The following is a 26634-nucleotide window of genomic DNA, read 5'->3' as shown; positions in this document are numbered from 1 at the left end:
GGAGCAGTGTACCTTTTTATCTCAAGTGCAGTCAAAGGCTGTCTTCCCTCTCCATCCCACCCCCTTTCCTATCTGGCTTGCATCTTCGAGTGGTAAATGGAAAGTTTAAAAGAGTAACCGATTACCCGGGGGGATCCTTCTCCCATAGGTTCATGTACCTCAATCCCCATCAAACGTGACAGGAAAAATGCAAGGACCCTCATAAGTTGTTGTAATGTGATTGTGGGCCCAAGATCAGGGAATTGCGATAACGGGATAGACGAAGCTAGCAAGAACAAGAGGCCAAGATTGCATATACAAATGTTGGATAGGAGGGATTCTGGAAGGCAAGAGGGTCAGGGACTGAGTCAAAGGTCAGTTATGGCCCCTGTTCTGTTAGTGAAAGTGACAAATGCATTCAAGTTTTCACTTAGACGAGGCTGCAGAAGTTAAATCTTACTGATACATTACAGCAAATGCCCCAGATGGTGGGAAATGCCAGACAAATTCAGCAAAGCTCTAAAAACTAAAACAATGTAGAGTAAGGGTAAGATCACATGAGAGATCTGGCTCTGAGAAAGCCTGTTCACTTTGATCCATGCTGCGGCATTCACACAGCCCCGTCCTGCTACCAGGAGTGGCACGGGCGGCACATGTTCAAGAGGAGCATTTAGACTTCTCATGCACTTGCCGGGCAGGTGAAGCACGTGCCTGGATGTTCAAGAAACACGCCCTACTTGTGTTTGCTCTTTGGAAGTTCCTGGTAGCTATTTAATCCAGTCCCAGCCTGTCCTAAGATGAGGTAGGTATGGGCGGGACTCGGGGGCAGATGTGCAGGTGTGGTTGCAGACATTAAATCCAGATGGGAGGTGTGGCTAGGTCAGGCCAAATTTGCTGTGTGATTACACTCGAAGACTAAAAGCGAATGGCAAATGTAGGGCCTACTCTACATTCACTGAAGTACAAAATATGATGGGAAATATATCTGGCTTTTGGACCTTTGCAGAATTTCTCTGGGATTATCAGAATTCCTGAGAGAAGGCAAACGTTCACCACATTTTGGGTGTTTGGGGAGGAAACGGAATTCAGGAATAGGCTCACACACTCAAGCCCTGGAGAAGGTTCTGCTGTGGAACGCTTCCCAGGAAGGCATGGAAGGGCCTGATCGTGGAGCATCTGGGCTAGACACAGCGTTGCAGCAAGAAAGGGTCCTGCTCACTTCACTGGAGTGGCACCACAGGTTATGTTTGCGTGACCCACAGGGCTGCACCCCCAGTACTGCAGAAATAGAAAGTGACAACACTCCATCATTTAAAAAGAAATTGTTTGTAAAATGTACCCTTGACAGCTATAAACTGCTCAGATTAGATTTCCATATACTGTGGCTGAATTAGTTGCTATTATTTAAATTCGGCAAGAAAGCAAAATTCACCCTGTTTTGTCCCTGAAGTATTTTAATGGTGCTCAGGCAAGATTTAAGTGCTGGAAGCAGCTGCTTAAAAGACTGAACTCCCCCCCCCCCCCCACTTCTTTATTGAATCCATTCCCAGGCTTTACAAAGGTATGTTGCAAGGTCTTTGGATTGCACAAAAGGAGACCCTCCCAGAGGTGACACATAAATGGACCAGAGCTGACATAAATGAGACTTTGTTGGGCCGGGCCGTGTGTGTCATAAAATGTCATGCCAGGTAGCAGAGATATAAGCTTTATAAAGGATGCAGACAAACACAAAGATTTGTTAAAAAGCTTAAAATAAAACACGCTTAAAACATTAGCACTCATTGGTTTTAAAGGTGCTTTCTTTGTACCTCTCCTGTGCGATCCAGGGAACTGGGCAAAGGAAGCTCTGGCTCTTTCCTTCCTTCGCCAGGGGACCAGGAAGGGGAGGAGCCTCAGCCAGTAGAAGGAAGAGAGGCTTGAATCAGTAGCTCTGCTGTTCGATTGAGAGGGACCGTGACAAAGCACGCTGTTCCTGCCCGAGGGAGGAGCCTCAGCCAATGGAGAAAATAGAGGCTTTGCTCTATAGCTCCTGTGCGATTGAGCAAGCCTGGCAAAGCAAGAAGGAAGCAAGAAGGAGGGAGAAGGAAGCAGAAGATAGCCAGCTGCTTGGGAGCCTGATAGGACCCTCCGGATATTGGGTGGAGCATGTTTGACAACTGCTCTAGACTGCCTTTTTAAAGTTGGAACAGTTGTTTGTGGGTTATTGTCTTGAGCTTGAGAGAAGGAAATGGACTTGAGAACACAAAGGTGTGCTCGTGTTCGCCTTGCTGCATCAAGACTAGCAAAGCCTTCTGTTTATTTCGCAGACCCTGAGAATGGAGCCCTGATGTTTGCCAAAGCAGCCCAGGGTGTGCAACTCCTTTAGGAAAGGGGCTTGGCCAAGTGGGCATGCTGTGTCAGAGAGGTCACCTCTTGCCCCATCTGGGGTCATCAGAGCTGCCAAGAGTGGGGGGGGTGGCTAGGTAGGGGGTGCAGGATTCCAGGGGCGCACAGAGCTGGGCCATGTGCTGCTACAGAATAGTGGCAGTGTGTTGGGTGTCATCAAGCATCCGGTGTGTGTTCCTCTGATATAATAATAATAATAATACTTTTTATTTATATCCCGCCCTCCCCGCACAAGCAGGCTCAGGGCGGCTCACAACGTATAAATGCAATACAATAAAATCATACATAGCAATAAAATCATCATAAATCAATTTACAAATTACATTAAAATTAACATTAAGGTGCTATAATAGGTCTTTCATAAGTTCAGTGGGAAAAACATATACAGCGACACTATCTTAGCTCAGTATGGGTGAAGGCTGTTTTGAAGAGGTAGGTCTTACAGGCCCTGTGGAATTGGTCTAAACATCGCAGGGCCCGTACCTCCTCTGGGAGTTGATTCCACAGCAGTGGGGCCACAATGGAGAAGGCCCGATCCCAGGTGGTCTTCAATCTGGCCTCCCTTGGCCCAGGGCAGCTCATGGCTCTCAAGCAGCCCTGGGTGTCATGGCTGCCTTGCCCCAAGCATATGGGGTGGTCTAGCTGCCAGGGTGATGGGGGCAGATCTTGGAGGAGTGAGGAACCCAGAAGCCTTGTGAGGGTTTGAGAAAGGCAGCAGAGCCCAAAGCACCTATTCAGGGGTGTTGAAACCCTGGCAGGGCTTGGCCAAGGAAGACTCCCCTGCCAGCCCCCCAGGCAGGCCAGGGAGTGCAGGCAAAGGACTCGGGGGCAGAAACCTCTTCCCCTCCTCGATGGAGCCCTCAAGGAAGCAGGAGGTTTCCAGGGAGGATCTGTGGTGACCTGAAAGCAAAACCTTGTGCAGCTGCACCACAAACAAACAAAGGCAGCTTTTGTGTTCATACTTTGTATTTTTATAGTACACTGAAAGCCCCCAAAGCATTTCACATCCATGGACTAAGTCCGCATTCCCCAGCGTGGTGCCCCCGGGCACCATGATTCCTGCCAGGACTTCCTTCCCTTGGCACCTGCTGAGCTTTTCAGATATTGGGTGGAGCAGGGTTTGTTATCGCTGCCCTTACTCAAATGAAAAGGTTTTCCACTGGAGGGCCAGGAAGACTGGGCTTTCTTTAGTGAGTGTGTCATTCCATTTCCTCTTCCAAGGTTTCCTTCTTCCCAGGAGGCATGTGGAGGGAGGTATTTATTCAGCTCTGCCTCCTGTGGCAGCCATCTTTGTTTAGTTCCTCCCACTGTGGCAGCCATTTTGGGATGGAGCTCACCACCGCCACCCCTGCAGGCTCCAAAAAGGCTGGAAGTCTGGGTCTAAGCAAGCTTTTACAACACGCCTGTGAGGCAGACCGTTCCTAAACTATAGTTATGCAGACCTAAAGTAAAAGCAGCCTCCCTAAATGATGGTGTTTGTGGCTGAAATGAGATTTGAACAAGGGTCCTGATGGCTCACACACAGGCCTTGGATTCAGCAGGAGCTCACAGGAGCACAGCTCCTGAACCTTTCTGAGGGTTCCCCCTCCGCCTCCCCACCTACCTTGTCTATTGAATAGTAGGTGCAGCTGCATAACAATCACTGGATTAGGAGAGAGGGCAGCCAGCCAGCCACCAGGGGCTTTGCCATGCCCCCAGCAGCCCTCATTAACCTCTGGAGAACACTGCCCCACCCTTTCTCCACTTCTTATGTGATTTTGGGTGGCAGGTGGCTTGCTGGCCTTTTGACTGTGGAGAGGTGGTGGCCAAGGAGAGCCCCAGGTGAGCGAAGCCTGCTTGGGCTGGCTGGATCTCTAGCCAGCCCAAGGAGGCCTCGCTCACCTAGGGCTCTCCTTTCTTGTGTCAGGTTGCTTTGGCTGGGGGGGCATATGCTAATGAGCTCTGGCACCTATTTTTCTACAAAACGACTCCTGCCCCTAAGCAACCCCGACTAGCCTCATGTCTCCCCACATATGTCATCAGGGCAGCGGGAAGTCAAGAGAAAGAGTGGTGGAGAAAGAGTGGAGAAAGCGTATGATGATGTAGAATTAATCATTAGCTGGTCATTATAGCCTGTTTTACTAACAGTCATCTTAGCGAGGGAGGCGATGTTTTCATCTGCAGACAAAGCTCACTCTGAATTTATTTTAAACACAACTGTTTCCTTGCTCTGTTCTTGTGCTCCCCCCCTTATTAAAAGTGCTTGTTGCAGCTTACTTAGCGCATGTTAATGCTTTGCCATGTCAATAACAATGTCTGCAAACACACAGCTGCTCTTTGCAGCATGCTCACCGCCCCCCCTCCCCCGGTATCATAAGTCCTTTTTTTCTGCTGCATCTTATCCCAGTTTTTTGGGGTCTTCAGTATTAATTAAGCCGCAATTTCCTTACTGCCAATGGTTGTACTAGGATGCTTTCTTGGAGCAATCAAAATTAATTAAAATAAAGAGATGAAGTCTTTTTGAAAAATATAATAGAAGTGATTTGGTTCCAGAGGTTTGATAAAATTAAACAGAATATCAAATTAACTAGTAATTCAGTTCGTTGAATGGGACTTTATTATTAATTAGCATTATTAGTATTGTTTGACATCCAAGCAACAGCACTGGGGGAAGGGTGCTTACAAGCTCTAACGATAGAAAGATTGTGGGGCTTCCCATTTATTTATTATTATTTGCACTAGAGGAAAAAGAGGAATCCCGAAGATTGAGAGATATGCGGGGTTACAGCTAGAACATCCGTTAAAATTATCCCCCCCCCAAACCCTAATAATAAGATGCTTATCATAGCTGGGATCAGATTTTGCAGTTCATGAACTAAATTCATAACCACAGTGTGAAACATAACATTTGTAGTTAGAGTTGAATTTCAGTTCACAGTTCTGTCTCTGGCGGCCTGTGTTTTAATTTTCAGTTTAGAAGACTCCACGTTAAATCATCATTGCGTTATGTGCCCTCAAGTTGGCTTCTGACTTAGGGTGATCCTGCAAATTAATGACCACGAAATCAATCGATCATTGACAGCCTTTCCGTGGTCTTGCGAACTGGGGGGCCCTTGTGGCTTCCTTCAATAGATTACAGTTCCCATGGCATTTCCTTTCAGTCTTACTAATTAATGTGACGTGTCCATCAGGCCTGATAACCCACGTCCTGCCGTTTCCCTTCACATCATTTCAAAGAATGTCTCCCATTGAGTAATATCCGAAATCTAAGCTCATGTGTTCAGAAATGGATGGAACAATTACAGTGCACTCTTCAACACGTTACCAGAAGAATAATCAGCTTTCAGAGGGGATTGGATAGATTTGTGGAGAAGGGGTCTGCCAGCCCTGGTGACGGAGGGGGACCTGCACATTCTGCAGCACGAAGCCTCTGAATCCCAGAGCCAGCAGGAGCATCAGGGGAAGGCCTCGGCCCTGTTGTTGGCCCTCCAGAGGAATTGGTTGGCCACTGTGGGAGAGGCACGATGCTGTACTAGAAGGACCCTCCCTGGTCTGATCCAGCAGGGCTCTTCTCATGTTCTTATATTCTTCTATGATTGTAAATAGATTTAAATGTGTTTGGGACTGCACTGTGACATTTGCAGCTGCCTAGCAGGGGAAAAAGAAGAGCCCCGTGGCGCAGAGTGGTCAAGCTGCAGTCCTGCAGTCCTAAGCTCTGCTCACAACCTGGATTCGATCCTGGCAGAAGCTGAGTTCAGGTAGCCGGCTCCAGGTTGACTCAGCCTTCCATCCTTCCGAGGTCGGTTAAATGAGGACCCAGCTTGCTGGGGGGAAAGCGTAGAGGACTGGGGAAGGCAATGGCAAACCACCCCATAAAAAGTCTGCCGTGAAAACGTTGTGAAAGCAGTGTCAGAGTTGAAAACGACCGGTGCTTGCACAGGGGACTACCTTTTACCTTTTTTTTTTAGCAGGAGAAAGGCCAGTTGGTGACTTGTGGGCTGAATCTGGTGCCAGAGGCAATATTATCTGAACTTGTAGATCCTGCAAAAATTTGATCTAGTTGAGATTTAAAAATAAAAAAGTTTTATTCAGAGGGGAGAATCATTTTTTAAAGAGACAAATGTGGTGTAGTTTGTTGGGAGACAGAGTGTGGGGGGAGAGATGTTAATCGACATCACTCCACTGGCATGATGGCACTTCTGGAGTGAACCCGAATGTGACACCATCTTGTCAGGGCAGAGTTTTAGGATTCCCCTGGAACGATAGGGCTTTACTTAAATTTTACCTAGAATATCACCCTATAGCAATGATGTCACATCCAAGTTTGTGCTCCAGAAATCAAATGATCAGAGCAATGGCAATCCCCCCCCCCCCCCACACACACACACACCGCTGAGTGACAGCAGAGAACCAGGGCTGCAGGGCTGGAAGCCTCACAGCAGAATGGAAAACCTGGGAACCCTTTTCAATGTTGCATCTTACATGTATGGGATGAAGAAGAATTGCAGATTTATACCCCGCCCTTCTCTCCGAATCAGAGACTCAGAGCGGCTTACAATCTCCTAGGGTGAGGTTGTCCTTGAAAGGGCAGCTCTGCTGTGAGACCCCTCTTAGCCCCACCCACCTCACAGGGCGTCTGTTGTGGGGGAGGGAGATAAAGGAGATTGTGAGCCACTCTGAGACTCTTCGGAGTGGAGGGCGGGATATAAATCCAATATCTTCATCTACCTCACAGGGTGTCTGTTGTGGGGGGGAGGAAGGTAAAGGAGATGGTGAGCCGCTCTGAGACTCTTCGGAGTGGAGGGCGGGATATAAATCCATTATCTTCATCTACCTCACAGGGTGTCTGTTGTGGGGGACGGAGAGAAAGGAGATTGTGAGCCGCTCTGAGACTCTTCGGAGTGGAGGGCGGGATATAAATCCATTATCTTCATCTACCTCACAGGGTGTCTGTTGTGGGGGACGGAGAGAAAGGAGATTGTGAGCCGCTCTGAGACTCTTTGGAGTGGAGGGCGGGATATAAATCCATTATCTTCATCTACCTCACAGGGTGTCTGTTGTGGGGGACGGAGAGAAAGGAGATTGTGAGCCGCTCTGAGACTCTTCGGAGTGGAGGGCGGGATATAAATCCATTATCTTCATCTACCTCACAGGGTGTCTGTTGTGGGGGACGGAGAGAAAGGAGATTGTGAGCCGCTCTGAGACTCTTCGGAGTGGAGGGCGGGATATAAATCCAATATCTTCATCTACCTCACAGGGTGTCTGTTGTGGGGGGGAGGAAGGTAAAGGAGATGGTGAGCCGCTCTGAGACTCTTCGGAGTGGAGGGCGGGATATAAATCCATTATCTTCATCTACCTCACAGGGTGTCTGTTGTGGGGGGGAGGAAGGTAAAGGAGATGGTGAGCCGCTCTGAGACTCTTCGGAGTGGAGGGCGGGATATAAATCCAATATCTTCATCTACCTCACAGGGTGTCTGTTGTGGGGGGGAGGAAGGTAAAGGAGATGGTGAGCCGCTCTGAGACTCTTCGGAGTGGAGGGCGGGATATAAATCCATTATCTTCATCTACCTCACAGGGTGTCTGTTGTGGGGGACGGAGAGAAAGGAGATTGTGAGCCGCTCTGAGACTCTTTGGAGTGGAGGGCGGGATATAAATCCATTATCTTCATCTACCTCACAGGGTGTCTGTTGTGGGGGACGGAGAGAAAGGAGATTGTGAGCCGCTCTGAGACTCTTCGGAGTGGAGGGCGGGATATAAATCCATTATCTTCATCTACCTCACAGGGTGTCTGTTGTGGGGGACGGAGAGAAAGGAGATTGTGAGCCGCTCTGAGACTCTTCGGAGTGGAGGGCGGGATATAAATCCAATATCTTCATCTACCTCACAGGGTGTCTGTTGTGGGGGGAGGAAGGGAAAGGAGATGGTGAGCCGCTCTGAGACTCTTCGGAGTGGAGGGCGGGATATAAATCCAATATCTTCATCTACCTCACAGGGTGTCTGTTGTGGGGGGGGGGAAGGTAAAGGAGATTGTGAGCCGCTCTGAGACTCTTCGGAGTGGAGGGCGGGATATAAATCCAATATCTTCATCTACCTCACAGGGTGTCTGTTGTGGGGGAGGAAGGGAAAGGAGATGGTGAGCCGCTCTGAGACTCTTCGGAGTGGAGGGCGGGATATAAATCCAATATCTTCATCTACCTCACAGGGTGTCTGTTGTGGGGGGAGGAAGGTAAAGGAGATGGTGAGCCGCTCTGAGACTCTTCGGAGTGGAGGGCGGGATATAAATCCAATATCTTCATCTACCTCACAGGGTGTCTGTTGTGGGGGGGAGGAAGGTAAAGGAGATGGTGAGCCGCTCTGAGACTCTTCGGAGTGGAGGGCGGGATATAAATCCAATATCTTCATCTACCTCACAGGGTGTCTGTTGTGGGGGGAGGAAGGTAAAGGAGATGGTGAGCCGCTCTGAGACTCTTCGGAGTGGAGGGCGGGATATAAATCCAATCTCTTCATCTACCTCACAGGGTGTCTGTTGTGGGGGGAGGAAGGTAAAGGAGATGGTGAGCCGCTCTGAGACTCTTCGGAGTGGAGGGCGGGATATAAATCCAATATCTTCATCTACCTCACAGGGTGTCTGTTGTGGGGGGAGGAAGGAAAAGGAGATGGTGAGCCGCTCTGAGACTCTTCGGAGTGGAGGGCGGGATATAAATCCAATATCTTCATCTACCTCACAGGGTGTCTGTTGTGGGGGGGAGGAAGGTAAAGGAGATGGTGAGCCGCTCTGAGACTCTTCGGAGTGGAGGGCGGGATATAAATCCATTATCTTCATCTACCTCACAGGGTGTCTGTTGTGGGGGACGGAGAGAAAGGAGATTGTGAGCCGCTCTGAGACTCTTTGGAGTGGAGGGCGGGATATAAATCCATTATCTTCATCTACCTCACAGGGTGTCTGTTGTGGGGGACGGAGAGAAAGGAGATTGTGAGCCGCTCTGAGACTCTTCGGAGTGGAGGGCGGGATATAAATCCATTATCTTCATCTACCTCACAGGGTGTCTGTTGTGGGGGACGGAGAGAAAGGAGATTGTGAGCCGCTCTGAGACTCTTCGGAGTGGAGGGCGGGATATAAATCCAATATCTTCATCTACCTCACAGGGTGTCTGTTGTGGGGGGAGGAAGGTAAAGGAGATGGTGAGCCGCTCTGAGACTCTTCGGAGTGGAGGGCGGGATATAAATCCATTATCTTCATCTACCTCACAGGGTGTCTGTTGTGGGGGGGAGGAAGGTAAAGGAGATGGTGAGCCGCTCTGAGACTCTTCGGAGTGGAGGGCGGGATATAAATCCAATATCTTCATCTACCTCACAGGGTGTCTGTTGTGGGGGGGAGGAAGGTAAAGGAGATGGTGAGCCGCTCTGAGACTCTTCGGAGTGGAGGGCGGGATATAAATCCATTATCTTCATCTACCTCACAGGGTGTCTGTTGTGGGGGACGGAGAGAAAGGAGATTGTGAGCCGCTCTGAGACTCTTTGGAGTGGAGGGCGGGATATAAATCCATTATCTTCATCTACCTCACAGGGTGTCTGTTGTGGGGGACGGAGAGAAAGGAGATTGTGAGCCGCTCTGAGACTCTTCGGAGTGGAGGGCGGGATATAAATCCATTATCTTCATCTACCTCACAGGGTGTCTGTTGTGGGGGACGGAGAGAAAGGAGATTGTGAGCCGCTCTGAGACTCTTCGGAGTGGAGGGCGGGATATAAATCCAATATCTTCATCTACCTCACAGGGTGTCTGTTGTGGGGGGAGGAAGGGAAAGGAGATGGTGAGCCGCTCTGAGACTCTTCGGAGTGGAGGGCGGGATATAAATCCAATATCTTCATCTACCTCACAGGGTGTCTGTTGTGGGGGGGGGGGAAGGTAAAGGAGATTGTGAGCCGCTCTGAGACTCTTCGGAGTGGAGGGCGGGATATAAATCCAATATCTTCATCTACCTCACAGGGTGTCTGTTGTGGGGGAGGAAGGGAAAGGAGATGGTGAGCCGCTCTGAGACTCTTCGGAGTGGAGGGCGGGATATAAATCCAATATCTTCATCTACCTCACAGGGTGTCTGTTGTGGGGGGAGGAAGGTAAAGGAGATGGTGAGCCGCTCTGAGACTCTTCGGAGTGGAGGGCGGGATATAAATCCAATATCTTCATCTACCTCACAGGGTGTCTGTTGTGGGGGGGAGGAAGGTAAAGGAGATGGTGAGCCGCTCTGAGACTCTTCGGAGTGGAGGGCGGGATATAAATCCAATATCTTCATCTACCTCACAGGGTGTCTGTTGTGGGGGGAGGAAGGTAAAGGAGATGGTGAGCCGCTCTGAGACTCTTCGGAGTGGAGGGCGGGATATAAATCCAATCTCTTCATCTACCTCACAGGGTGTCTGTTGTGGGGGGAGGAAGGTAAAGGAGATGGTGAGCCGCTCTGAGACTCTTCGGAGTGGAGGGCGGGATATAAATCCAATATCTTCATCTACCTCACAGGGTGTCTGTTGTGGGGGGAGGAAGGTAAAGGAGATGGTGAGCCGCTCTGAGACTCTTCGGAGTGGAGGGCGGGATATAAATCCAATATCTTCATCTACCTCACAGGGTGTCTGTTGTGGGGGGAGGAAGGTAAAGGAGATGGTGAGCCGCTCTGAGACTCTTCGGAGTGGAGGGCGGGATATAAATCCAATATCTTCATCTACCTCACAGGGTGTCTGTTGTGGGGGGAGGAAGGTAAAGGAGATGGTGAGCCGCTCTGAGACTCTTTGGAGTGGAGGGCGGGATATAAATCCAATATCATCTTCTTCTTCTATACCTTCTCCCCCAACAACAGACATCCTGTGAGATGGGTGGGGCTGAGGGGGCTCTCCCAGCAGCTACCCTTTCAAGGACAACCTCTGCCAGAGCTATGGCTGACCCAAGGCCATTCCAGCAGCCGCAAGTGGAGGAGTGGGGAATCAAACCCGGTTCTTCCAGATAAGAGTCTGCACACTTAACCATTACACCAAACTGGCACCTGTACATATGTTTAACCCTCTGCCTGAGAATATTTGCCTAGAAGCCCAGCTGCCTGTAAGGAAGTCAGTAGTCCTTTTCTGACATTAGATTTGGGGCTCCCCAGCTGCACATGCTGGAAACATGGGCTACCTGCAATCCTCATGATACATGCAGTCTTCGTGTAATCGGTTTCAGATGAAATAGTAACTGTGCACACTGGGAGAGTCAAGTGGAGTGGGCACTTCCAATATGTGCAGTTGGGTGCCCCCAAAGTTAACATCTGAAAAGGTCTCACTTTTTTAGCAAAATCCATTTCAGGCACTGGGTGATCCTCTGGAGAGCAAAGTAGACCTCAAATATGTAGGGCCATCACTGCTTTCAGCCATATAGTTTTGGGACAACTAGACACAAGTCTGAGAGCACCTTAGAGGCCCACAAGATTTGGGAGGTAATAAGCATTTGAGAGTCAGAACTCCTTTCAGTTAAAGTTAAAAGGAGAGTTGACTCTAAAGTGAACCCTGGACTCAAAGCTGGCTGTTCTGCTGCCAACCAACACAGCCACCTTCTGAAAATATTGTTTTGGGAGTGTGTATCGTATTTGCCTCGTGGCCTTTTAGCTCAGTGTGTGTATTATACATTTACAAGCAGGTATCTTTCTAATAATGACCCTGGATATATTACCAGATTGTTTCCCAGTTATTCTGTACTCAAAGATTTTTAAAAATATATATTTATAATACCTTTCCTTCATTGACATGATTGTGGGTTTGTTTTTTAAGATTCATGGTTCTTTCTAACTCTGAGGCAGTTTGCATGCCATCATTTTGAAGCGGACTTCCTTTCGATGTGCATATTTAATGCTGCCAGCAGCCCTCAGTTTTTTTGTTTCACTGGCTGCGGATGGTCTCTCTGGCTTTGGGGATGAGAACTTTGCTTAGCCACACATTCATATCATGCTTTGTGGATGGCTTGTTTAAGCTGTGGCTGCTGTGCCAGTCCCACAAACCTTATAAAACTCTTAGAGGAGATGGAGACAGTGGTGTAGATTTAGGATTGGATGTAAATTCCAGTGCACCCAACCCACTTGCACAGGCACCGGTCTGAAAAAGCTACATCAGAATAAAGAGGGAAAGCTTTGTTTTGCGAATTTTTCATGCTGTGGAACTATTTGATATTTAAAGGGATCACTGATTGTCTCGGGATTGACCATGGAGCAAGTGCAGGAAATCTTGCACTTCTGTTGGGTTCCTCTTGACATCTGCATGTAGCTAAGCCTGACTGGATATGTAGTGTTGTGTTGTTACCATGTCTAACATGCGATCCCTTCTTGGCTAGGATCAATTGAGGTGAAACAGACAAAATGCCCAAGCAGTAGTAGACAGGGAAGGCAGTGGCTGTGAACAGCTACAAAAACATGAATGTTTCCCTCCCTCTGAAATTACTGCTTTTGAGGTGAAAATCAGACCTGGTCAATGTTTGGGAAATTCACTTGTGGCTTTGCCCATTGCTCTCTTTAGCTCTGGACGAGCAGGCGCTTTGCATGGAATGCTCATGGCTCTGAAAGAAAAAGGAAGCGGAAGGTCTCCCTGCTCCTCTAAGGAAGAGAAGTGTCAGCAACATTAAGTGCTGCTGAGCTCAAACTTTGTTTTGTTGCCTCAGACCAACACAGCTACCCACCTGGATCTAATGACAATTTGTGGGAAAGAGATACAAAAAAACCTGACCTTGGATCTTCACACAAGATGCTGTTCGCACTAAAGGTCAGGGCAGTGTATTGTGTTAAAAGCAGCATTGTGTCCAGGGCCGCTCAAAAAAGCATTAGCTGCGTGCTACTGAGTCCAAAGGACGAGAGAGGACACAGAGGCTGAGAAGGCAAAAAAGCCTTGCTTGAGGGGAAGGGAGACAAGAAGATCTCTGTGTCTCATTTCAAGTATTATTTAAGAGGAAGAACTTGAAATACACGTTGCTGGCTTTCAGATGTATTCAGAGATGTCCAGAAAGAGAAGATCGTTGTAAGGAGTGGACAAATGGTTTAATTTGCCCGATGAAGTTAAATTTAAACACTTAACAATGAGAAAAACAAAACAACTTGTTTCTCAGGGTCAGCCCAGAGCTCATCTTTTCTAGCCCTGCCTGTCTTGGAGCTGCCAGCTGAATGTCTTTGGCATCCGCAAGGAGGCTGTGGTGGTGACGGCCTTTCTCTTGTTGCTTGTGCCATGAGACTGCCTAGGAACGTGGAGGTGCCCCTTAGCGATGGTTGTCTCTCATATGGTGCCAACCCTTCCCCAGCACTCAAGGAAAGTCTTGTAGCCCACCTGTCCAGCACACCAGAGCTACAGACAGGGCCGCGGGGAGTCTGTGCTTAAAAACATACTTTGGGGTGATCTGCTTCATCCCCCCAAAATATTGGAGTTAACTGATATAATCGCCCAACCTGAATATATCTCTGTATAAAGTGCAAAGGACTTACCAACATGTTTTATAAAAATATGTTTCATTTCTTTTCACTGGTGTGAAGTTTGCAATTTGGCCAAAAGGGATTTTTAATTTATTTTTTAAAAAATGATATTTGAAAAAAAACAATAAAGCAAAAGGAAAGGTCCCCTCCCCTGTGCAAGCACCAGTCGTTTCTGACTCTGGGGTGACGTCGCATCACGACGTTTTCACAGCAGACTTTTTATGGGGTGGTTTGCCATTGCCTTTCCCAGTCATCTCCACTTTCCCCCCAGCAAGCTGGGTACTCACTTTGCTGACCTTGGAAGGATGGAAGGCTGAGTCAACCTTCAGCCGGCTACCTGAACCCAACTTCCGTTGGGATTGAACTCAGGTCATGAGCAGAATTTAGGACTGCAGTACTGCAGCTTTACCACTCTGCGCCACGGGGCTCCCCAAAAAGAAGAAACTTCTGTACCAAGTTAATCCAGTGTCTGCACCATTAAAATGATGCAATGTGTATAATACATTGCTGTGCCATGTGGTTGCTTTTTAATTTTATTTATTTATTTATTTCATTGTTCCCCTCTCCTCCATTTTATCCTCACAACGACCCTTTAAGATAGGTTGGGCTGAGAATGTGACTGGCCCAAGGTTACCCAGGAAGCTTCTGTGGCAGCGCGGGGATTCGAAGTTGGGTTTACCCAGCTCCCAGTCCGAACTTTAACCATTATACCACACTGGCACAGTCTGCTTTGGCACACCTCAGAGAAGCCCAGGAGGCTGTGCAGAAATCTCCCTGATTTCACCCAGCCATGGCTTAGACACTCAAGCCTATCTTCATAATCTTAAAAAAAAAAAAAAACATGAAGCCACTGTCCAGGTAAATTCGTCCTGGCTCAGAACCACAAAAAACAATGGAATTTAACAACTGTCAGCCTCAGTGAGCCTGAATCACAGTCCGCGTAGTGGAATTGGAACATGTCTGCTTTAAGGGAAGGGGGCTGAATTCTGCACTTAAGCAACATACAGGCATTGATGATTAACCGACAAAAGAATGCATTTGGGAATTTTAGTTTCTGTTTGTACATTTGGCAAGTAGGCAAATAAAGTTGACTATCCCAGTTAAAGCTAATACCCCCCATATACATTAAAGGGAGGGGAGTATATTGAAAATTTTCCTTAAAGAGCCCATTCTATTCCATCTTGTCAAATAATGGTATCAGCACTGGTCATTACTTCATTTCTACCAGTGGGGACACAGGGCAGCTTCCATCCTTCTCCCCTCCATTTTATCCACACAACACCCTTGTGAGGCAGGCTAGGCTGAGTGTGTGACTGGCCCAAGGTCACCCAGTGAGCTTCAATAGCATTGTGGGGACTCAGACCTGAGACTCCCACAGCCTGGTCTGAGACTCTAACCACTATGCCACACTGCCTTTCCCTGGCTCTTCTACACACGGAGAGCGTTGAACTGCACATCAATAAGCCACAGGCACATTTTATGATCTTGGCACAGCTCCAGCAGTGTGTGAGCGTGGATGTATACTTTGGCAAAAGTTATAAGCAGAAATCACCTCTATTTTGGAAGGAATGCACTTTTTGCCCCTCTTTGGACCCGCGCAGGAGCATGATCCGTAACCTCCAAGAGCATATCATCTCCTTTCATGCACGCTGCCTGCTAACACCTCTCTCCGACTCCCTCTCCCCAAAGACCGTCCTTCTGGTTTCCGTGCAGAGCCCTTTCTTCTCCTCCTTCTCCTCTTTCCCTTGTCTGGAAGGCAAAAAAAGAAACCAACCTTCCACACACACACACACACACTCCAAACCAGCCATGGGATCTGTTTCAGTGGCTCCTTCCCTGATTGTTGTAGCAATCGCTGACTGACCTCCGGGCACTATGAATAAACAGCAAAGCTGGAAACAAAAGGATTCTCCGTGCTGCCATTATCTCCCATTAACATAGCAGAGGCACTGCGGTGTGAACAATGCCATCCCCATTCACCGAGAAACAGCGCGTTTCCGGGCGTTTGGATTGCCAAGGCAACAGGCAAGGGTGGAAATGCCGGGTGGGTGTCTTGGTTTTTTAAATTCTTGTTTTTCTTATTATGGTTATCGTTATTGAAGGATTAGCCGGATGTGGGATCCTAGGTATATCGAGAAGTACAAGTTTTTTAAAATAAAATAATAGCGAATGTCTTGCTACTTTAATAGGGAGGGAATAAACTAAGGAATGGTGTTTCAAATGCCAGCACGTGGGTTACAATAAGTCATGGGTGCAAACAGGGCTGTGAAATGCAATAAAGATTGAATTGCCTCCTCTGTGCTGAACTGCAAAATGCAGGTAACAGGTGGAATGTTGATAACAGGTGGGTTTTTTGTGGCTGTAAGAGTGTATTCGAGTGCCCTAGTTTTTTGTGTGTGTGATGATAGCCGGAATCTGGGGGGGGGGGGAGTGTTTTTCTTTAAATTGTCATTAACAGTAATAGATGGTCTCTGTCCTATAATGTGAAAGGCTTAATAATTCCATCTCCACTTTTCCAGCATAGCTTTGGTGTTGTTTTCTTGGGCACGCAGTATGCATTTGTGCCTGCATAGTTTTCAAGGGCACATTGCAAGTGGAATTGCACTCTGTTGCATGTTCAGCCTGGAATCCAAAGGGTTGGAGCATGTGGTCTTTCAGTAGGGATCCCCCCCCCCACCACCACCATGCCACATCACAAACTGTTTCTGAAACGCCATCCTTTCCCCACTTTCAAAACTTGAGGCTTCCATTCCAGTAAACAGCCTGTTGGTGCTTGGAAGTTCCTAGTGCTCTTCTGTGGGCCCCAGTTGTTTCGTTTCCAAATTGAGAAGTGGGCAAATTAAGATTCAGATGAAAACTTTGCGTCTGGTTCATAATCTGACTTGGGGAGGATCACACCACCAGTGTGCCCACTGACACCTTTCTTTATGCTCAGGAAGTGTTTTTAGAAAGTGGGCGGGACCAGGTATGACTCTTACCCAGCAGGGCTTCTGATTGGCTGCTGAGGACCTGATTGGCTAGGCAGATTAAAATAACACGGTTTCAGCCGCAGCTGCCACCCCAGTGGTTGTTTTAGTCTCTCTCCATCTTTCCCTCTGTATTTTTAATTACCCCTCTTCTCCCTTGCACTTCAGCTTCCTCTGTATATGCGGTTCCATCTCCTGTGGTGGCCATTTTGTGGCTGCACCTACCACCCTGTGCCAGAATGCCAAAAGTACCTAGCAAATGGGTTGAAGACCTCTGGATTAGAGTGTCAGACTAGTATCTTGGGAGACGCAGGTTTGAATCCCCACTGATGCCATGGAAGCTTGCTGGGAAATCTTGGGCCAGTCACGCACTTACTCAGCCTAACTTCCCTCACAGGGACATTGTGTAGGGCTCCCAGGTCTCACCTTTGCATGCACAATGCAGTGATGTCACCAGGAAATGCTGTGATTGCGCCATGTGCATTGCACAGGAATGCATGCTCTAGCATTTTGGTGAGAAATTCTATGATGTCATAGAGTTTTTTACCCAAAAAAACTCTGTGCTAGAGCATCCCTGCACAATGTATCCAGTGTGATTATGTCATTTCTGGGTGACATCATCATGCTGGGCACATTGGGCACCTATGGAGCTCTTTGGGGGCGGGGCTCCACCACTGGCTGGCAGGTTGGAAGCTACAAAATCAGGAGGGAACCCACTCCTAGCAGGAGAATGGGAGCCCTGCAGTTGTGAGAATAAAATGGAGAAGAGAAGGATGTAATTTGGGGGGGGGGGTGATTGGGGAGAAAGGCAGTAGAGAAATGCATTCGGCAAACAAGCAAAATGTTCTGCCGTCTTGATGCACGATTGGTACTACCTTTTTCCATGTGTTTCTTCTCTGGAACTAATAAAATATATAGTGTGATATTTGCAAGTAAATCTCACAGCAAGTTTACTACTTTTTCATTCAGTGTTACGTTTGAACTTTGTAGGCTTTGCCTGAACATGCCTGATTTAAAGGAAAGAGGTGTACAACTTCTTTTAGATTTCTCCTCCGTCACAACTTTGCTTTTGGAGGGGCTTTTTTAAACATTTGTATCCTCCAGGTATACCCATTTTGACCTAAAGGTTTCTCTTCCACCCTTTTATTATCACAAGAACCCTGCAAGGTAGGCTGATTTGCTTGGTTAAGGAGAGATTTTAACCCTGGTCTCCCCAGCTGCTCCCCACTGGTATGGTTTTGAGCAAGTGACTCAACCTAATTAGAGTTCAGAGGACTGCTGTGGGAATAAGAGAAATAAGAACTTTATAAAGTGGCAGGCGCAATAGAAATAATGAATGTCGAACCTAGAGGCACAGAAATCTGTTTCATGAAGATTGAAAAGGAATGTACAAGACGTATGCAAGAGTACTGCTGTAATTGTGATTTACAAATTTACGTTTATAGGCTCCTAAGCTGCTCTCATACATCAAAGCAAGATTCCCTCTCTCTTTTTTTTCTTTTCAGTTGTCAGATCCTGATTGTCCGGATTCCTGTTTCCTCCCTGCCTCCTGTTCCTATTCAGGCAGTCTGTAGCAAAATACTTGCTTTGGGAGCAAGTCTATGTATTGAAAGCTCGTGTTTGAGTTCCACGGCGCTCTTTTTTTAGGCTGGTTGTTAAAACAGTAAAGATTTGAGAGGAGAAGAAAACTAGTACTGGCAAAAGGCATGTCTTTGAGAGCCATCAAGTTAGGGTTGTACAGAGAAATTCTCCTTACCCAATTTCTCCCTGAAATCCAAGAGTCCATTTCTTTTCTGCTTTTTTAGGAGTTTGGAGTCCATTTCTAATCTGTTCTGTTTTGCTGAAAGGGATGGAGCAGAAATGAAAGTTCTGCAAAATCTCAGAATTTCACTCTGTAGATGCTCAGAGGCAATCAACAGCATCCCAAACCTTCCTGTCCTCCTGTTAGACCACCCCCAGTAATATGTAACATAAAACATCTTCACGGGATGAACATACAAAAAGAGGGCACTGATTCCTCTAGAAAGAGAAATCCCTTTTCTAAAGGAAGAAAAAAGAGGACTCAATGGCTGTATAGAAAGTGAATGTTGGAAATTCCCCTCTGCAGAATAACAGTACCATCTACGCTGTGGGCCAGCAAGTAGGGAAGCGTGGGCAGGGCCTCTTTTCCCCAGTTTGTGCTTGGTGTGATCAGAGATCTTTTGCAGTTGGCAGCAACTCGGATAGGTGGTCTGCAAGCATTTCTCCCTCACTTTATTTTTATTTACTTTAAATTTATTTTTATTTAATTTATTTTATTATATTTATATCTCACCCTCCCCTGTCGGGCTCAGGACAGTTCTCTCCGCAAGTGGACTTTAATCCAGCTGATTGTACTTTGCGTTGTACCTTTGCATCCTTCTCTATAGCACCCCCTCCCACCTCCTAATTGGGAGGGAAGGGCTCAGGGGTCTGCATTCCACTCAAAGGCCATGTGAGTTGGCCACCCAGCACTAAGAGTAGCAGACTGGGGGAATGGGCAGATTTTCCTCAAGAGGCTCCACAGTCCACCAGAGCAGCTCCTGTTTGTTTCAATGAGGCTCTGGAGAACTTCAGTTGTGTGCGGGGGGGGGGGGGGGGAGGGGCATTTGGATTGTTCAGCTAGGACACCCAAATGTCTTTGACCCTCGCTGCAGCCAGCCAAACCCGCAAAGGCAGGGCTGGCCAAATCAGCTCTGTGTGCACTGCAGAACTGTAATAGCAGCAGGTAATTTGTGCAAAGAAACCAAATCATGTGGGACAGGAGAAGGTGATTCCCTCACCCCAGGTTCAGGGAAAGGAGGCTGTGGTAAAACCTCCCCGTGAGTGGAAGGAGCTCTCCAGGGTGCCAGTTGGGACATTTTGTTCCATCTCCATCTCCCGAGGCCTTGCAAGGCGATGGTGACCCACCAGGCAGCTGGTCTGCTCCAGCGGTGTCTTCACCAGCCACACATCCTACCCTGCTTCACATTGGATAGAATTTAATGGGGATTTTATATTTTTAAGATGATTTCTTGTGTTTTTGTATTGTTTTTATTGGGTGTATTGTATATACTGTTAGCCTCCTGGAGTCCCATTGGGAGTGGGATATAAATTTGATAAAGGAATAAATCTTGATATTTTGGGCATTCATTCATCTCTCCAGAAGACTGAGGGGCTCTTTTTGCAGCCAAACAGGTCAGTCAACGTAGCAAATTGTTAAGAAATTATGGGTGGAGGTGGCAGCTGAAACAGAGTGTCTGACTCATTATAAAGCTTATGATCCCCCAGTGTCTTTTGCTGGCTTGACTGAGAGGTTATGTACCTACTGGAAATACCTCCCCCCAACCCCAACCCCCCCCCCCCCAACAAGACTTCAGAATTGCTTGGGGCTGTGAAAATTGTAATTGCAAAATCTTGGCAAAATGCAAAACACTTAACCATCCTGTGAAAGCAAATAGACCTACAGATTAAAGGGCCAAATAACATCTCTTCCCCCCCCCCCTCCCCAAGTGTTTGGAAAACATTTTATGGCTTTTGGCACCTGATGATTAGTATAACTATTGATTTTTATAATATTCTTTGCTGGTATATATATTAATATGTTATTAATACTAATAGTATTAAAGTTTTTTTTTTTAAGTACTAGACCTAAGACCGTTGCTGTCTCCGAGAGCAAAAAGGAGGCTTCACTTGTAGCATTTCCTCTTCCTGTCCCTAGAACATGGCCTCCTGATGTGGCAGAAGCCAAGTCACAGAATCAGCAGGTCTCTGGGGATCAGAGTTTCTTTCTTTAAAAATTTCCTACTGGCCCCTGACGGTTATTTCTTTAAATCCGCGTTCTTTCCAGACTTATGGGACGGAGTCTTAAGCCTTCTGTTTGTTGCAAATTTTTACTCTGCGTATCACCCAGCGCTGTGTATGGCAGGGTCCCCAACTTGGTGCCAGTCGATGCCCTCGCACCCACCAGCACCTTTCCTGGGGCCCACCCAGTGTCTTTTGGGAGTGCGTGAGGACTGTTGGCCAGCAAGGCTTCATATTGACCCCTATGCAGCTGTGCTTTGGCAACAGCTGCTACCACAGCCCAAGGAGCTTCACTGTGTGACTGAAGGTCAGCTGCGGTAGACATTTGGAGGCTGGCTCTGCCTCCTCTGGCAGGCATTTTATGGCTGCTCTCACAACGCTGCTGTGTCAAGATTCTGAGCATGGTGTGATCCCTCAACCACGGTTCATCCTGCACATTAACTAGGAATATTTGAGCAGATCTGATCTCTGTGCTACCTTCTTATTGCTCCCCCTGGCCATTTGTCATATTGATCACTGCTGCCATTAATGAAAAGTCAATCTTTGGATGTGCTGGGTAGTCCCCTCATTAGGTTTTTTTTTACTCAGATTTGGATTTTGTAGTAAATAGGCTCTGCCTCGAATAAAATAAATCATGTGATTAAGACTTCCTGTCGCTCCAATCTGTGCTGTGATCTGCAGGTTGGCAGCAAATTTTGTTGCAGTTTGTGGGAAACCAGCCATATTTTAAAAATACCTGTTAATTCATTTGTCAATACACCCACTTCCATCATTTTCGTGTCCCATGAGCATGTTGGGGTTATTTTTCCCCAGTCCGCTGGGAACTAATGCGTGTCTCTGCTTGAGTGACGCCCTGTCTTCCTGAGTTTCTGTTTTGAGTGGGACAATGGCATAGCCTGCAGATCGTGTATGGCACAGCAAGAAATAAAGCCAATACTGTGATCATGTCCATGGGTAATGTTTCGTATGACCAAAGTCAGCCTCTGAGGATAGGCTCACACGGTTGAGTTTCTCCCCACAATCATCCATCCTGGGTACTTCATTCTTTGGAGACAGGTTGGTGTAAACTGGGGGTGGTGGGGGGGGGGAGGATTCATGGGATGGACCAACCATCATCTTTGTGAAAGCAGCTGCCCTTTTTCCTGTCGGGTGTCGATCACAGAACTGGCTGACAGGCGTGGATCTGTGTATCCAACTCTTGAAGAAATTCAGTCATGCAAACCAGCTCTTCGAGTTAGCCACCGTTGGCCATTGAAAGGGCCCAGGGAGTCTCAAGTTAACTGTCTGCTTCCAAGATAACATAAAAGCCATGAGCTCACGTAACGTTATTGCATCCCTTCTTTGAAAAGAAAAATTGGAACTCTCAGTGTACATTTCTGGAAGGAGAAGTGCAATCTTGCATGAGTTTGTGGCTCCCATAGTACAGTTCTTGTGTATATAACCCACAGAAACATACCGTAGTTTTAGAACTAAGTTACCCCCTCCGCACACACACATATTTTTGAAATGAAAAAAATCAGTGCTCACCATAACAAACTGTGGGTGTTATTAGTTGTTATTACTAAGAAAGGCAAGGAAGCCTCCCTCTTTACAGGTATTTAGAAAGGTACAAATTGGTGCTGTTTTCCCAGGCTTTTCAAGCTGGAGGGGTGTTTCTCCCCCTTAATTTGCAGTATTGGGTTTATGGTCTAGCTTTATTAATGGCTGTTTTTATGGATAGCTAACAGTAAGTAACGTAAACCTCCTTGAGTCTGCTTTGGGAAAAGGCAAGGGAAAAGTATTTTAGATGAGTAAATGGACATTAGCCCAATCTTGTCCGATCTCAGAAGCTAAAGAGAGTCAGCCCTCGTTAACACTTGGAAGGGAGATCTTCGAGGACGTCCAGGGTCTCTGCAAAGGGGCAGGGCAGTGGCACATCACCTCTGGGCATCTCTTGCCTTGGAAACCCCGTAAACCGTAGTTATTTCTTTTTGGGGTGTAGGTGGGTTTCTGTCTGGTTTTTCTTTTTCTTTTTTATTATTGTACAAAAATTCTAATAAAAATATTTTATCATAACCTTAAAAAAAAAACATAAGGGGTCACCTGCATTTAATGGCGCTTTCCACCACCAAATGAATGTCGGTTCCTCAATGCCCTTTTCAAAATATCTGTAGGGGAAATGACAATCCCCTGCTCTGAGGAGCTTACTGTTTAAGTGTTGCCCGTGTGGGAAGAACAAATACCGAGGAAGGAAGTGGAAGGCAAATACTGGGATTATATTAAGCAAATCAGGGGCGGACTGGAAGCCAGAACAGCCCAGCAAAGGACACCACAATGAACTTGGGCTCCTTGGAACTTTCTCGATGTTTTAGGCACACCAAAAGATGAATTAATGAGGGAGAAAATTAACAGGCTTTTGTTTTGCTTTTTCCAAATTGTCATTCAGTCAATGTCAGGGACAACCATCATGTGGTAATCGTATCATTTCAGGGCCAAACTGCATCGCATCATTTTCAATCCATTTGGTGCAGCTACAGTGTCAGTTGGCCATTTTGTTCCAGGCTGAAAGAAACGTTAGATTTATTGGATTTGTATCCTGCCGTCCCTGCCAAAGCAGGCTGTTGGTTTGTAATTTTTAAAACTTATTTTCAGCCATATATATATATATATATTCAGATTTCTGTTCTTCCGTCCCCAAGCAGGCTCAGGGCAGATCTCAACAGGAACAAATTCATCACAATAAATTACATCAGTTTAAAATTTCATCAATTTAAAATTACTTCAGTTTAAAATGATAGATCACAAGGTAGCAGCAGTAGAATGCCCTGTTAGGGCCATAGAGATGGAATTAATAAATCCTTTAACAAGTTGGAAATTAGAGAAGGAAGGCCAACTAAAATGGATGCCCACTGCCCTACCCAAAAGTTTGGTGAAACAGCTCCATTTTGCAGGCCCCGTGGGATGGTAGAAGGTTTGATTTTTGTCCAGTAGTAGGACATTCATAGTTTCAGTTCCAAGGAATGGAATTACATTTCCTTGAGTGAAGCTTTATCCAGTGGTAAGCTCCATCTATGAGACTTTGTGATGTAGTTTACCTGTGGAGAAGAGACTGTGGAGAATCCCCAGAATTACTTTGAAACTGCCTTTAAAAATATCTCACAAAATAGAGATCTATTTGTTGAATTTTGTGGTTGAAATATGTTCTGCAAGTCTATAACTTCATAATATTCTTTTTTGGCCATAGAATTTTATCTTGGCAGATAACATTTTACCTTGGCAGTTTGCAGTAGTTGCTTGGAGAACAATGGCGGGTATAGGGAGGACTCTGTGAATTGGACTGCAATTGGTTTTGCCTGATCCAGGCAGAAGATGGTTTAGAACATGAGCTTATTTTAAGTTTTTCAGACTTTGGGGGAGATATCCAAACATATGTACAATTGTGGGAGCTCAGACTTTCCACAAGCCTCCCTATGTTTAAAGTTACATCAGGTCATTTGGAAGGGGACACCTCTCACATCAGGAGGATTACAGGTGGTCTGCCACTCCTGCACGTGCAGTTGAATACCCCAAACATAATGTCTTTAAAAAATTTTGTGGGATAAAGCCATCTAAAAGAATGATTCAACCTCCATCTGGAATGGTTTGGCCTTTCTGAGGTGCCATGGTTAGCTCACCAGATCTCCGTGGTCCCTGTTCCAGTTTCAGTCCACAAAGGAAACGAGAGGTTAGTTCTCTCTTTGGCCATCCCTGACAGCCTTATGGATCTTCTCCGTGTAAACACAAATTCTAACAAATATCGTAGTGTTTTCAGTGATTTGGATTTGCTAGTAAACGCATATATTTGTTATATTTTGTGCATGCACAGAGAGGAATCAGTGTTTTTCCTCATAGTTGTTCCTCCGTCGTCCCGGCAACCTGTAGCCTTATGGATCTGGCAGCCATGTTCATGGCTTCCCTCCATGGCTTTTGGAGCCTACCGACAAAGAGACCAACCATAGGCAAGAGAAGGAGAAAGGGGAGAGCATATAAACTAAAGGGATCATTCTGTACCCTTCCCTCCCAGCCCCTCACTTTATTCTTTCTCCAACCCAGTGCTCACGTGGCTCTCCCTCCCCTTGCCTCTTATCTCTCTTGGTTCTCTCTCTCCCTTATAGCCGTTTACCTTCTTCTTCCTTCCAGCCAGTACTCACTAGGTCTCTCACTTCAAGTCCTCTGTGACATGCACCATGGCTCACTTTTGCTCCTGCAAGAGATTCACATAACTTCCAACCTTCCTGGGCACCCAAAACAGAGTATCAATGGCTGTAGAGTCAGCTTGCTTAGTGTCCTTATGGTATTCTGGACTGCATCCCCAACTGAGCTAACCTCTGGCACTGGTCCTGGAGCTGAATCTTCACAAAGTTGCAGATTTGTCAATGGTTCTGCTGCTTGAATCAGTCTAGGGGGGACATATTTCCATGTCAGAGCCGTTACTTAGTCCAGCACAGTGGCCTAAAAACTGTGAAATTAATAGGGTTTTTAATAGGAGCAGGTATCTTTTCAGAAACCACATGTACAGTTTACATAATCTGCAGTCTCCAACATCAAATCCATGCTTTATTTTGAGGCTTGTGTTTTAGTGCATAGGTGTTGGCCAACACAAGGATGCTACCAAAAATGGCATCCTTGGGTTGAGCTCTTATCTTTATCTGCATAGCATGTAGAAATAATTACCGCATGTTGCATTGTCTTAATGTTATGTACTTCTTCAACGCTGCATTATTCCCTGGAGGGCCAATATTGTCACGGCATGCACTTAGTGATCCTATACATCAGGGATCTCCAACATGGTGTCCTCTGGCTCCTTTCCTGGAAGCTGCCAGATGTTTTTAGAAAGTGGATGTAGCCGGGTAGGGCTTCTGCCCAGCAGGGCCATTGGAGAGTTGATTGGCTGTGCAGAATGCCTAAAAGTTGCCTGAGCAACAGCTGCCACTGCAGCATAAGAATCTTCTCTGCATTACTGCGTGTTTGTATGTGCAAGAAAGTATTTTTAATGTCTTCATTTTGAAAGGCATCCTGTTAAACAGAGCTTCTGCCTGAAATGTTGAAGAGTTACGGTACTTAGAGTTCTGCATGACCACTTCACTCCCTGATATTTTGTGGTTGGCTCCTCCTCCCGCAGAAGCCATTTTTGTGACTGGCTCTGCCTCTCATGGCAGCCATTTTTGTGGTTGAGCCCACCACCTTGTGTCAGAATTCCAAAGGTGCCCACAGACTGGAAAAGGCTGGGAAGCCCTGCTTTATCTTATGGCGGAGAATTTGACATGAAGATGCTGCTTTCTCTGGCATCCCCAGGTCCACCATTAGGCCATATCTGGACTCTCTGTAGCTTCTTCTTCAGCATCAGTTATTATATAATGAAATATTAGTAGTTTAATTCCCTTTGTGATCAGACAATGAGATTGTTTTCATCGCTGATGGAGTAATAACAGAGCTCCATTAACTAATATTGCCATTTTGCTGTTTGAAAATAGGGATGTAACCTAAACCAAATTGTGCAGGTTCCAAGGGAGGAGAGACAGGCTGTGTTTGTGTACATGTGTATGTGAGTCCACTTGTCAGCTGCCTGGATGAGTTATAAGCATAACTTAGCCTTGGGAGTGAAATAAACTAATTATAAAGCCCAGGTATCAAGCAAGGTGATCTATGTATATTTTTAGGGCTTTCAATTTTGATTCTGGACCTACACTTTCCCTTCTAATTCATAGGTGCATATGTGACGGCTGCCATCTTGACAGACCCCAGAGATTGAAACGGGGACCTCCAGAGCTGAAAGCGTGAGTCTCTGCAGCTTGCGCTAAAGAGCCAGGCTCTGAAATAGGCTGTGAAAGGCTCCCTTGTCCTCTGTGGGCCAGCCACGGAGAGGGGGGACTTCATAAATACAGAGGTTCACTTGAAGCTGATAGTCACCAGGTTCCCCCCACCCCTTTCTTGTCTTTAGTAGATCAGGGATAGCATCCATTGTGCTGTGCATTCCCACCCACAACAGATTATTCTCGCCATGGGCCTGATTTCTGTCCTTTGGTCACTCCCCCTTT

General features: G+C 46.7%; 1 protein-coding gene across 4 annotated transcripts in view; it reads left to right on the top strand.

Moving 5' to 3' along the window:
- The window catches only part of ZMIZ1 (zinc finger MIZ-type containing 1), a 565771-nt gene that overhangs the window by 445592 nt on the left and 93545 nt on the right, over positions 1-26634 (top strand). For all 4 annotated transcript variants that reach the window (XM_060241000.1, XM_060241003.1, XM_060241002.1 and 1 more), the window contains one exon: positions 26305-26373. In XM_060241000.1, coding sequence (XP_060096983.1) covers positions 26305-26373 — 69 coding nt within the window. The remainder of the gene's footprint in view (positions 1-26304; positions 26374-26634) is intronic.

This window comes from Heteronotia binoei, chromosome 6 (genome assembly GCF_032191835.1).
Source record: "Heteronotia binoei isolate CCM8104 ecotype False Entrance Well chromosome 6, APGP_CSIRO_Hbin_v1, whole genome shotgun sequence".
NCBI lineage: Eukaryota > Metazoa > Chordata > Lepidosauria > Squamata > Gekkonidae > Heteronotia > Heteronotia binoei.
The sequence above is the reverse complement of the archived record's forward strand: the minus strand, read 5'-3'. Positions and strand labels throughout refer to the sequence as shown.